At 37.9% G+C, this 14,376-nt stretch overlaps 1 protein-coding gene and 1 long non-coding RNA gene across 4 annotated transcripts in view; one reads left to right on the forward strand and one right to left on the reverse strand.

The window, feature by feature from the left end:
* Positions 1-14,376, reverse strand: part of LOC116328502 (polypeptide N-acetylgalactosaminyltransferase 10-like) — a 122,203-nt gene that overhangs the window by 12,188 nt on the left and 95,639 nt on the right. The window contains exons 6-7 of the mRNA XM_039617859.1: positions 12,908-13,091; positions 6,721-6,838 (exon numbers count right to left, since the gene is read on the reverse strand). Coding sequence (XP_039473793.1) covers positions 6,721-6,838; positions 12,908-13,091 — 302 coding nt within the window. The remainder of the gene's footprint in view (positions 1-6,720; positions 6,839-12,907; positions 13,092-14,376) is intronic.
* LOC120442130 lies at positions 1,544-4,288 on the forward strand. Of its 3 annotated transcripts, none has more exons than XR_005614500.1 (6): positions 1,544-1,592; positions 2,275-2,384; positions 2,575-2,634; positions 2,727-2,817; positions 2,984-3,140; positions 3,774-4,288. It is a non-coding gene; the product is annotated as an uncharacterized LOC120442130 (long non-coding RNA). The 3 variants fall into 3 exon arrangements; XR_005614501.1 differs by having other exon boundaries at positions 1,549-1,587; XR_005614502.1 differs by lacking the exon at positions 2,275-2,384 and having other exon boundaries at positions 1,551-1,592.

Consider the following 14,376-nt stretch of genomic DNA (forward strand, 5'->3'; position numbering starts at 1 on the left):
GTTTTCCTTTTCTTCATCTTCTTATTTTGTATAGTGTTGTCATTTATGGTAAGCATTGGGAAAATTCCTTCTCTTATATTCACAACTTTATATACCGACTGTGATTTCACCCATTGGTTTCTGGAAATTTTAAAGCTTTAGACCCCAGACGGCTGTTCTTATCATTGTTTTTTGGAGTCAGAAACCACAAAACTTTGACAAATGAGCGCATTGCTATAATCTAATGCTAACCAGTAAACCTTTAGTTGAAAGATAAAGCCAGCACAGAAGCGCTAAAAAAATCATTGTCTGACATGGCCATTTACAGCTGGCTCCAAAAGCAGGTAAGTCTCCCCATTTCAGACTGCCAAGGTACTACACCCAACTCAATCAAGATTAAAAAAGCATGTTTACAGCCCGTTACACAGTGTTGAGGATTTTGTAGATGCTTTCACCTTTCATAGAAACTATACACTGTAACAAAAGTCAGTAAAATATACAGCAAAACACCGTCAAATTCCAACGGTAATGGAGCGTAAAACCAAAAACTTCCTTTTACTGTATTAAATAGATTGAATAACCGTTAATTGTGAGACTGGATAAAACTTTGTTTTTTACTGTAATAAAATGTTGAAATTATAAATATTGTCTGTGAAAACAAATAAATATGCATACATTTTACAATTAAATATTGTAATGTTGAAAATGTCTGAAAAACTTAGATTTTACGGTATTATTTGAGTAAAACTACATCTTTTGGGGTTGTGCACATTGGAATTCACAGTATAAAGCTGTAGATTTTAAGCAAACAAAACATTCATTTTACAGAAGCAAGATGTTAAAAATAGGGTCCACCGTAATAATACAACCAGTAAATACCATTAAAAAAAAAAAAAAGCAAATATCAGCAGTGAAAGACAATAAAATTGATAGTATTTTTTTATTTTAAAATTCAGATACTGATATACAGATTAAAAGTTAGGCCTGCAGTATATCATTGTTAACCTTCTGATAAAAAAAAATCAACAGCAAAAGAAGATGTTAAAAATAAAGTTCATGGTTGTGAATAAAATTGATTTCAATAATCTTTTTAATTATTATTTTAAAACAACTTTATGTTGTTGTGTTTCACGCCATATTATCAGACCACCTTAAGTGGGTCCGCCTTAAATTTTGAGTTTGTGTGATCGCTGTTGATTGGTAGCTAAACTGCTGGTAAACTGTGTACAGACGTTTTACGTTCGAATTGCAGAGAAAAAAATTCTGGTAGCAACATTGTGCAGTATGAGCGAACCATTTCACCAAAAAGGGGAAGCAAGGCAAGACGTGGCTGCAGCGGTCTGCAGACGTGACTTCTGATCAAATTCGAACCTCCTCCTAAAGAAACAAAGAGCGACATTACATTGCGGGATGACGTCACCTGAAAATGACCAATAGCGCGGCGCGCTGCTGAGCTGTGTGCCAACCGCTCTTTTTTTCATGCAGGAGACTCAAGTTGGCTTCGCTAACGGACACAGTTTTGAACTCGTATATTAGCGCCATTTATTGCTGCTTGGACCACAGCATCTTGAATTTGTAGACATCCTGGCAGCTTACAATTAGTTCGAGGTGAGGTGAGTACATGCAACTTCAAGTTATCTCTGTTATAAAAATCCACCAGCCCAGCGTTTATAGATAATTTTAGCAGTTCGTTTTTATGAGTGAGGTTGTGAATTTAGTTAGCATTTGTGAGTTGAGTTAGCATTAGTGTCACGAGGAAGCATTGCTCTGGATTAGTTTCTGTGTTTGGCGTGCTAGGGAGGAATTACCAAAGTACATGGAGTTATGTTAACCTGTAATTTCCTTGGTAAGGTAGTTCAGTCATCAAGGGGCTACGTGATTTTTGGTCAAAACCCATCATGTCTCAAGCTAGTACTCTACCAGGATGCCTTTGAAGTCGTTAACCCTTTAGGCTCTGCAAGGACAAAACACAAGGTATTATTTGTATATGCATCAGTGGCAAACTTGCCACTTCATGTACGCTCAGACACAGATCACATGTCTCTTGTCTTACTGTGCAGGGAGAAAGATTTTAAAGAGTTTGGTCATGCTAATGTGTTCTCTGAATTACTGGCAGACTTGAAAGAATTGGAGGACAGTGGGATTGTTGCATCAGATGAAACTAGAGTCAAAGGAACTTTGTTTTGCATTGCTGGTGATAATCTGGGTTCTCACTGTATTGGTGGCTTCACTGAAAACTTTAGTTCTTCAAAGTACTTCTGCAGGTACTGCCTGATAACGAAATCTGAATTTCAGGGTGCTGACCCAAATCTGTGTGGACCAGAACGTACCAAAGAGAACTACAACTCTGCTGTTGATCGCCTCCAGATTGACAATACACCAGACGTCGAAGGAGTGAAGTTCAGGTCAGTGTTCAATTCACTGAAATACTTCAACGTTTGTATGCCAGGCTTGCCACCATGTCTAGGTCATGATATCTTTGAGGGAGTAAACAGATTCAAGAAGATATTTTACACATTTCTTTGTTGTCTGTCTCTAAATCTTATTTTGTCTTTATTATGATTAAAAGGTTTGTTTTGTTCCTGCCCTTTTCAGACACTGAATTTGAGCAGAAACCATAAGGATACTCAAAGGACCTGTGACTCTCAGGAAATGGTGAGATTTCAGGTCATAATCTTTTTCTTTTTTTTCCATTAAATTCATTTCCTTTTTCCCTTTACAATATTGCTGTTTTGTTTTGTAAACAGCATCAAATGAGAGGGACAGATGAAACAGTTTCAAGACAATGGCAGGAAAAACATGCTGAAGATTGAAACAAACCTTGGCTGGAAATATTTGGTATGTGTTTTACCGTAAATCAAATTGTTGAAAAACATTCAGCTACACTGCAACACAGGGAAACTTGATTTGCACTTATTTTGTTACTTTAATTTCTTGTCTCATTATTTTTGTCAGTTATTATTGTTTATGGTGTATGCCCTTCTTGTTTTCTTTCTGAATGCAGAAGGTATCTAGCCAGTCCACAATGAAAGCTTCGTTGCACCCCATGAGTCTTCTGGCAGAAATGATGGCGCCTGTATTCTTTGGTTTCCTAAACATCACACCCTGCCTGTTTATACGAGGCTCTTCAATTAAGTCTGCACCCAAAGATTCAATAAGAGGTAAGCAGTGGTATTATTCAAGTTTTGCTAAAGAAAGATGGACAGGAGACACTAATCTTAATCAGCCGAGCTCAGGTTCATGTCCAGGTGAGCAGTTTCATATGCTATAAAATGTAGATTGAATGATAGGTCTCATCACCATGCATTCAGCCATTAACTTCAAGTTCTATGATAAATCAATAGAAAACTTAAATACGTTTTCCAACAAATTATGATTGTGATTAGGGCTGCGTTGTCTATGTATCACTTTTACATAAGTAGATTTAAAGGATAACTATTGCCAAAACGCAACCTGGGCTGTTTTTTTTTTACTGTATCGATTTTGATGCGCTCAAATTTATGCCCCGGCCCCCTAGTATTCCCATTCACTGGCTATTGACCACAAAACAAAATCACGGTCAATCTCAAAAACGGCTTGTTTGTCGTAATTATGCTTTTAGATATATGTTTGTCTCGTTTACAGTAAAAAAAAAACAGCCCAGGTTGCATTTTGACAATAGCTATCCTTTAAGAACTGTATATTTTACACTTAAGAAATCATTTATCATTAGATCTGTTTTTGGCAGCACGTTTTGTTCATTTCTGTGCATTTTGCTCAAGCACTGATCAAACTTTGTCCATTTTTTGCTGCAGAGGGGATCCTGCCAGTCCAAAGTGAACTCCTGATGGACATTGAAGTACTCCTGCAGAGCTTGTATCTTCGACACCATGCGCATTAGAAACTCCACTGAGTCCTTTCCTTCACCAAGGCAGGACCCAGTGACTCATTACTGTTGATAGGTCAGGGCCAGGTAATATTTTGTTTCATGTTTATTCATTCCTCTATGGATTACCAGCCATATATATGGACACATGCTGTATTCTCAAGATCTATGCTGTTTTGTAGGAATAGAGAAAATGATATGTTTAGTCTGTTTTCAAATAGTATGTCAAATTTTCTCATTGTTTATCAGTAATATTCACTACCTTGGCTATATATGAGCATCTTTAGGTTTTTCTATATTTAGCGGTTGCAAATGTAAAATGTACGGTAAACCATTTATGTTCCTCATATTGTACTGTATTTTTAGCGGTAAAATACCGGCAGCTGTGGTAGCCAGGAATTTACCGTAAAATGTATCTGGTCAAAATAAAATGCTGTAATTTGTTATACAATTTCACTGTGTTTTTTACTGTCAAAGGTTTTAATAAGGTTTAACATATTTCTGTTATTTTACAGTTATTTACAATAATAGGGTCTATCCTATTACTGTTAAATTAACAACAAATTACTGTAAATATTATTATATCATAACCTTTTTTTTTACTGCAAATATCCGTAAAAAGCTATGGAAAGTTGCATTTTTTACATTAAATTGCTGTATAATTGACAAATATATTTGTTTTTTTCTATCATGATTTTGGTAAAATAATACGTTGTCTACCTTAAAATTTAGGGTTACAAAACCAGTATACCGTATTGTCTTTTACAGATTCCACATTTTTTTCACGGTATATTCCTGGCTACCACAGCTGCCGGTATTTTACCGTAAATTTGACAGTTTTTTTTTTACAGTGTACAGTGGCTCAGTGTTATTTTTAAAAATTATGGGGATATAAACAGCACAAAAAGGAAGGAAATATGCGTTTGGTTGATTATTTCTTTGTAGTAACAGTGCTTCTAATCTTATACCAGTGGTAATGAAAATGTATTTGTGGGTTGAGCAGCAGAGTTGAGAATGTGGGTTGCACACATAAAAAACTTCTTTGCCAAACAGCTTATTCTGTGACTCACACGACAACATTGGCGGACTTGTGAGAAATGCTGACAAAAGCAATCTGTGACCAGCATGAGGACGAAGTGCCAAGCTGTTGTGGCTGTGTATGATTCTTCCAGATGCTACTGAGTGAATAAATGAATGAAAACATTTTTAAATTGCTAGTATGTCTTGTTTCTTAAGAGTTCAATAATCCAATCCAGTAAATGACACCCAACAGGAGTCAATAGTAGAATCTTTGATTTGAAGTTTTTCATGGGTGCAAACCACATACTCAACGCTGCTTCTCAACCCACAAATGCAATTTTCCAAATGAGGTACCATTTAAGGATAATTAGACTGGCGTTAATCAACCAAAAACAAATGTCCTTACTTTTGTGCTAAGCTTAATCAGATGCAGATGTAGTCAAAAGCATAATATGATATGATCCCAGGAGGAGACACAAATACCTTTGGGGTTGCATCAAGATGGGACAAATCAAAAAAGCTACCCGCTGTGGTGATCCCTTGTGTCTAAAGGGGCAGCCGAAAGTAGCTCTCTTTCACTTGAGTGGCTCAACTTACCGTGGTCTGAACTTACTGTGATACTAAATGAAGCTTATGCGTAAATTCACTAAGGAAGATCCCTAATCAGTCATCTGCCTGCTTTCCTGGGTGTTAAGCTACTTTCTGTTCATTACATCACTACCACTTTCCCACGCTGTCAATCTCAATACAGTCATCATTACTCTAGTCCAATCATCTCCTTGCCCTTGAGCCAATCAGCCTCTGCCTGTGCTCATTTCTTTCTCCCTTTCAAACTGTCATTCATGCAACCCATCTCCACCTCACAGGAACCTCAGTCAGAGCTCCGCCCAAGCCTCAGTCTTCATCTTCACCACCACCACCATCGTAAAGCTCACTTTACTTCTGTTTCCAAAACAACCAAGTTGGCAGTGATACACAGCCAAATGAAAGCCTCCAAACACAGGACACATCTTTTATAGGCTACAGTCTGTGCTTTGCACCAACTCATCGGTCCCAGTGACCATACTTCTAATAATGCAAACTTTAAGCTTAATAATAATAATAATAATAATAATAATAATAATAATAATAATAACAACATCAACAATAATGATAATAATGGCTGGACTGGTGTAGTGATTCACTGAGGTGGTGTGAGAAACATACTGATGTTATAAATGTATGTACAACTATTTGTTCTATCTAATTCTGAGAAACACAAAGGGATTTTCTGTGTTTCTGTCTTCTTCTACTATGAATCTGATCACAGAAATGTTTGGTGAGAAGAGAAGAACACTCCCTTGGACATCTTGCTACCACCTTCACTACCCCCCTCTGTCAACAACGTTGACGCTAAAGTAGACATAAAAGTAAATGGGCATTACGAGCGTTTTCAGTGCTGTCTGAGCTTGTTAAGATGTGGCTGAAGCGTGGCCTGAAGGAAATACTAATAGAGTTAAAGGGAAACATTAGAAATACACTCTCAGCTTGACTCCCAAAGCCAGAACAAAAACAACTCCCTTGGTCCTTTTGAAAAAAAAAAAAAAAAGTTGAGTAATTCATAGATTTGCTGGAGGGAAATGAAAGGATTATAATATTGTCTGGGAACACCTTTAATTTCCAGGCAATCTATTACTTAATTTTTTTTTTTTTTTTTTTTGAACTGATGTAATCATGAAAGGCTAAAACTATGGCAGAGTGGCTCCATACAGAACCATTAACAAACAGGTTAAAGGCAAGAATATAATCTGGCTTCACATCCTCAATTTAATGGCAAAAACATGATATAATGGATAATATTATCTATACATATTTACCTTAAAGGAGATCTCATACTGCTCTCCTCCCCAGATCTCCAGACCAGTGTCGTATCCTCCCAGCTCCCAGAACCATTTTCTATCCACAGCAAACAGTCCACCTGCCATCACTGGTGACCTAAAAGACCCAATGTAACACACTCAGTCACTGCTTGCGTTGCATTTTGTGCAACAGCTTTTACTTAAAACCCTTACATATCCATAAAGAGTAGAAGCATCACAGTAATATCAAACCTGCCAAGGACAACATCTAAACAGAAAAATCTAACAGCCCTACCTTTTGTGTGATTTGAAGTGTGGATTTATTCAAAAGGACAAACATGTTATCATCAGTGCATATAAATACAGCGCTACTTCAGACCCGTTTCATGAATAATGTGTAGGTTAGTATGGTACTTAAGGTCAGTTAGGGCAGCTTTGTTGAGTAAAATTACAAGGTTAAAAGACGTGTATTACACGTGTCAATGCTCTATTTAATAGTAACAGCCATAAAGAGTCACATACCCTTATACTGGAACAATTCTTGCATATTTACTGTACCTACAAGTCCAGGTATGGTTATAAAACATACAGGTTGAAAAGGAATATATCCATAAACCTTCTCCGTGCCTAGCAGGTCCATATTCAACATCCTCTATGCATTACATCCACTATCCCTCCTCTGCACATGTCCAGACCAACTCAGCTTTACCTCACTAACGTTGTCTCCAAAGTTCACAACCAGAGCTGTTGCTCTGATACACTCATTTCTATTCCTGTCCTAACCCTAACCCACTCTCAACAAAAATCTACCAGCTCCATCTTTAACTGTTACAAAATAACACTTTTTAAAAAATAAAACTACATGCTTTGGAAGAAAAAAAAAAAGAGCTGATTGTATGGGAAAACATGTATCCTTCTAATATGAATAAAGTTCAGCATCTACCTTGATAGTGAATTAAATTTGCAATGGACATGTAAAGGAAATTTAACATGCTTGAATGTGGCATTAAAAGTTTTCTTGTGGAGTCTGGAGAAGGTTTTCAACCAGACTGACTCCCTCCTTCACCCTTCAGGCCATCCTTAGAGCAAAATCTACAGCTGCTTTTCTTGCAGTGGTGTTGGTATGTATGTATTCATGGGAATCATGAACTCTGACATTTACACAAGATTTTTTAATGCAAACCTAAGCAACTTAGTCAACAAATTATACACCGGAAATGGAACTGTTAGAAGTATAATGGCTCGAAGCTCACCATCCACCTGCTAACAGAATATTTTACAAAGGAGAAAATGACAGTTTTGAAACAGCTCTCCCAGTGCTTGGACCAAAATCACATAAAGTCTGTTTTTGTGACCTTGAAAAAAAAAAAAAATCTAAGCTGGTCATTGCTTTCAATGGTAAATGCCTTTTGGAAGCAAAAATAAAACGAGTGAGAATATTCAGAGGAATACAGACAGTAAGTCACAGTGCATGTATTCCTAGTGGTTCCCATTTCTCACCAGATAATGAAGATGCTCTGCACAGTACAAAACCAATTAACCCACTATAGAGCACTGTGGCTTCTGTCTGCTGTGTCAAGATCTGTGCTGCTAAGCGCGAGGCTTGTTAGCTGTTATGTGGCTGCTGTACATGATTGTTGCTGCTGCACACCTGAGGCACAAAAACTGGGGCAGCAGGTGCGCACACAAACACAAGAGTACGTCAGATTTCTTGTGAAGAACTTCACCAACTAGATCCGATCTTTAACCCCCAACTTTCCACTCAACACCTGACCCCAAATGATGCAGCACTAAATCAAACACTGAAGCGCATCATTCTCATCTTTCTATCCCCCAAACGAGATGCGGTCCACTTCACTGCAGAAATATCACAGCACACACACTCGCAGGTACACGCAGGTTGTCATAGCTACAAGCTTTTCATCAGGTGGAAATCGGAGGTGAGTGAGCCAGCAGGTAGTCTGCTCTTGCCAAAGTCGTCCCTGAGGAGGATCAATTAAAGGCAAACAGTGCAGCTACTGTACTGTCAGCAGTGAGAAACACTGTAGGGCTTCTCACGCCTCGTGAGCAGTGAGCACAGATATGAGTCCCTTGGTGATAACAGCCAGGTTTCTGCAGTTTTCCCTTTTCAAGGGTGAAAATAATTAAATGAATGAATAAGCAGTGATTACAGAAATCTCTGTACTCCTCTCCAACACTGTTTAATGTCTTTAACACATCATAATTACTCTGGGCACACTGTGTCGGGTTTGCCTCTAACACCCGTGCAGCTTGTTTACTGTCCTTCATTTTTTAAAATTAAAATAAAAACCATTTGGCGTGATGAAAACATTTATGCTTCCTGTGCCCTCTGTGGGGCACGCTATCTGATGCAACCCTAAATTAGCACTCACAGCTCCACAATGCGCACAAATGATAAACAAATGCCTAAGTGCAGTGTAATAAAATTAACAGATTTTCCAATTTACTTTCTCAATGACAGCAATATTAAATGAAATACTGAAAACTTGGTGGTTTACTCGGTCCATCCTTACTTTGGCCAGCACATCAAGGTCACTTGATGCTTCCTATAGAACACTGGTATGCCTCTTGGGTCTCTAAATTTGCCTTTTATTGTTTTAATCACATAAACCTATCAGCATAAGAATACTTTGCTTGGAAACTGTCCCTGCACACTCACTTTTTTGCAGTAAATGACCGGTCCTGGGACATTTGTTGTCTATTGCAATGCTGTCAACCCTCTCTTGTCATGTTAGCTCAGGCCAAAACAATCAACTAGATTTTTAAATTGCTGTTTTGTCATGTTTTGCTTTGTCAGAGGTTTCTTCCTATTAAATGGGTGTTTGTCCTCCCCGTGTTCACCAAGTGTTTAAGGCCAGGTGGGCCAATGTGTTTGAGGAGCGGCTCCAAAAGCAGACGTATGGAAGACAAAACTAAAGGGTAACAAAAGGTGAGCCGTTTATTTAGGCTGGTAGTATAACCTAGAAATCAAAAGGACAATGGCAAACTTAGGCAAAGACCAAAAGCTAAACTAAACTGGAAAAACCTAGAGCTAAACATGAAAACTATGGCAAATACATAAACATAAACCTGAACAGGGGCATACCAAGAGCACAAACATGAACTTGAGCAGGAGCATGAAGACACAAGAAAGCCATAGACATGTGAACAGTTAAACAGACAACCTGACACTGAACAGAGGGAGACAGGGGCCTTAAATACACAGGAGGGTAATGAGGGAAGTGAAAACACCCGGGGACAAATGAGCCTGAATGCCACAGATGAAGTACGACTAAACGCACTAAACATGGAACACCAGACTCTTCACAATAAAACAGGAACAAGAAAAGGACGTAGACAAGACAAGACGAGCTTGACAACACGGAACACGCAGACATGAGACACATGACAGACTGCACGGAAAACAGAAGACACATAAACAAGGAGACAGAGAAGAAACATAACTACACCAAAACTTAACTAAACCCTAAATAGAATAATAATGCAAGAACTTCACAATGTAACCATCAAAAATACAAAATAAACTCAAAATGCTGAGTCGCGGACCCAGCCTCCTCACACTAAGTGTTTGGTCAAGCAGAAATTGTTTGGATTCTCTCTGCATTACTTTATATTTGACCTTTAAACAGCCTCGAGTCTCACAGATTTGCATATCATGATTTATCATATCACAGATGATTGATGATACTTTTTTAGCCCAATACACACTGACTATATTAGAGGGATTAATAAAAAAGGTGTTTTACATAGTTATTTACACATTGTTTTACGCCTACATCAATCAAGATTTAAGACATTCTGTTTGATCTGACAGAGCAAGAAGGAAAAAAAACCTCAAATTACACATCACTGCCTGAAAAAGTGTTGCTCCAAACAACTGGTCTAAATCTACATCAATGTAAATATGAGCACAGTCAGTGTGGAACACTGTGGGGGTAAGGACTTAATTACAGCTGAGACAAAGTGAAGCAAAGGAGCTGAGACGGAGTTGCCAGTCTAATTTAAGCTTCTGTCTTAATTAAGAAAGCTCGTCTTGCGGTAAAAAACTTCAGCACTTTGTCGTGTCACAATTATCCTCAGAAATTATATTATTGTTCATTGTGCCAGGAGAAAGTCTGATTTTGCCCTTTACTTTCATACTTTCTTGTCCATAAGCTACACGTCTTTCTTCTATCTCACACTGTCACATTTGGACACATGGCAACATTCAGCAGAGGAAACCAGTGGATTTTTTTTATGCTTCAGTCATAAAAGCAGAATTACCAAAAAGCTGCTGTATGCCAACCAGTCAAATTGCATTTTACTTGCAAGTCAGTGCATGTGTGTAACATGTTATATTTAACATCTAAAACGGTATTTTGTGAGGTCACAATGACCTTGACTTTTTGACATTTAAGCACAGTTATTCTAATAGTTATTAGTTATGCTTCTAGTTATTCTAATCACTTCATTCTTGCATCCAAGTGAAACTTTGAGCCAAACTTGCAGAAGCTCCCTCGAGGACTTCGTGAGAAGGGGACAGACAAGTCGAAAACATAAAACCTCAAGCCTCAGAAATTGTTTCCTGTTGTTGTTAAAGTGTCCCAAACCTACAAAACACAGATTATACATATTCATAAGGGAAAAACATCACAAATGGGCATCTGGCACCTGTCTCTAGATGTTCTCACTTGTGAAGTGCTGTTTTATAGCAGTGTGATCGTACATAAGAGAACCACTAAGCATACGGTTCAGTTCATCTGTTGCTATAATCCGTATAGTTAGATGAGCACTGCAGTGCACCAGTGAAGTGGCTTCTTGGGAGGGTTTGACTTGCAGTGCAGCATCTGATGTATGAGAGCACGGATTTTGGGAGCAGAAATGTAAAAGACAAAAATGTCTGTATATCACTACTAAATACAGAAGGGAAAAAATGTTGTCAATATTTAAAGAGAGCCAATCGGATAAATGATGGATGGATGAATATGAAGATGTTTTTTCACCTCTCATCTGAAAGATTTTAGTTCTACAAGCTGATGGAGGTTCTCAGGCATCATAGCTCTATCTACTTAACATTCAAACCTCTATTTTCGCTCCAGGTTGCCTTCAGATTAAGTGCTTAGAACTACAATGACTGGATGACTGAGAACCCCACACAGACACCTCAAGCATATAAAATACATAAAAAGACTGCGTTAGGCCACCTCTGGAGGCGGAGAGACTGTTCATCAGCATGGCTTAATACACGACCAGTTTTAGTTAAAGGAAAAAAAAAAAAAGTGGAATCAATTTACATTCTACAGTGTTAAAAATGTATACAAAATTATACAAATGTTTTTCACTACAAAAATGAATGTGTTCATAGTTAGGGGTAGTTTGCATTACAGAACTTTGATGTAATTTGTGTTACTTTCATATTCTGCATAAACTGGCTTATCTGATAAACTTAGCCTTGTGCTAAGCTAGCATAATTTAGCAAAGAGCTAGTAGGCCAAAGTATTCCTTGTTAAAAATATTTTACTGTAATCAATACTTATGTTCAAGCAGACAAAAAAAATAAGAGCTGATCTCTACTTTAAGAAACATCCAATATATATACCTGATTCTGCAATTCTTTTTAAAAATCCCAACAGTAACATTACTGGAGTAGGAGTAAATGCATCATAAGTAACTGTTTGAACTACAGTATTTTAAAAATGAAAATTATAAACAAAGCAAACAAAAGTCATCTTCTTAATGGAAGTATCAACATCCTTATCAATATAGTAAAATAGTATCAATTTGGACATGGGAGACATCCTGCTAAAAGTATTATCATTTCTATAAAGACATTCACTCCCCATATCATGTCTACTTTCTGTCTAGGCAGCCCACTGAATGTGTGATCCTGGCAACTCACTTACACCACAGTAGGGAGAAAATAAGCCTCACAAACCAACATCATCTTTACTCACAAGACAAAGTACGACATACGCCGTTATTAGAAAGAGACTTTCAACAGCTCAGCCTGGATAACGAGAAGATTATGCTCAATAAAAGCATTTTAGAGGAGTGGACTTCAATTATCATTCATCATTTAGGTCATTTAAATAAAATCCTTCAAAATCTTAACGCATATTTAAATGAAATAGGTATGCTGTGGATGGAAAGCTTTAAATCACTGATTAGATTTTAAGTGCACTACTTTTAAACTTGCGTTACTCACTCAAAGGGTTCACTGGGGTCATCCCTCTGCATCTCTGGAGGGATTGGAATCCGTTTGTAGTACATTTCCCAGTCAAACGCCCCTCGCATGGCGTCCCCTGCCTGCGTGTCATAGCCAAAGTTGTCGTGGTCGATGACATCAATCATTGGACATACAATAGCCTTCCTGTTCTGGGCAATTCGGTCTGTGAGATACACAGAGAGAGACTTTTGAATAATGTTGAGTTAAATAAAAAAATAAATAAGACAAGTTACGTGTTTGTTTGCTGTATGTGTGTACTTTATGTATGTGCTTGTTGGCTTGTGTACAATGCCCCTTTTCTACTGTGCTTTTGACACGCGTCAGACTCAGATCGACAGTCACTAAATGAGAGATGTCTGTTTGTTGATGGAGGTCACTCAGTGGCAATGGATTCACAATTGATGAAATGCTGTCTCCTGTCCTATCCACTGCGTGCTTAAGATAAATTCCTTTTTTACATTTTTATTCAGGCTTACAAATTTAATTTAAAGCTGATGCGCCAGTTTCTGCTCTAATAGTATATTTACAGTAAAGTTTTAACACAATAAGTGAATAAGAGTAACACCTCTTGAAGTTGAAGTTCTGTGTAGCATGCTGGCAAACCGCAAGGAACAGCAGAAAAGTTGTAATGTGGACAATAATAAATGACACTCAGTCTTGGTTAACCCTTGTTTTGTTTGGTCCTCTGTTTATGTTATCATATTTAGTTTTTGTTTAGTGATTCATCCTTTGGTCATAACCTCTCTATCCCCCTTTTTCTCTCCTTTGTTTGTATCTAAACTCACCGGCTACTTTACTGGCTTGGACCTCCTTTTGCTTTCATAACCATCTTAATTCTTCATAGCATAGTAGTAGAGTGAATTTTGAACACTGTTATGCTCAAGAAACCAATCTGAGATGATTTGAGCTTTGTGACATGGTGTGTTATCTTGCTGGAAGGAGCCAGCAGAAGATGAGTACAATGTGGTCATAAAGGGATAGACAATAATAAGCAACAATATTCAGGTAAGGTGCAATCACTTATCAGAGTAGGTGACATTTTTCCAGTCTTCTGATATCTAGTTTGGGTGAGCCCATGTGGACTGTAGCCTCTGTTTCCTGTTCTTGGCTGAGAGGAAGGGCGCCTGGTGCAGTCTTCTGCTGCTGTAGCCCATTTCAAGGTTTGACACGTCGCACATTCAGAGATGCATGTATTATTGTAGAGTCTACCTTACAATATAAAGCGCCTTAAGGTGACTGTTGTTGTGATTTGGCGCTGCATAAATAAAACTGAATTGAACAGAATAGAATAGAGATACTCTTCTGCATACCCTGGTATGTTCTCTATAGACAATACTGAATCCTCAGCTTGTCTGACATCAACAACCACGCCAAGTCACTTAGATTAACTTTCTTTTCCATTCTGATGCTTGGTTTGAACTTCAGCAGGTCTTCTTGTCCATGTCTAC

The sequence above is a fragment of the Oreochromis aureus genome, linkage group 10, assembly GCF_013358895.1.
Source record: "Oreochromis aureus strain Israel breed Guangdong linkage group 10, ZZ_aureus, whole genome shotgun sequence".
Lineage (NCBI taxonomy): Eukaryota > Metazoa > Chordata > Actinopteri > Cichliformes > Cichlidae > Oreochromis > Oreochromis aureus.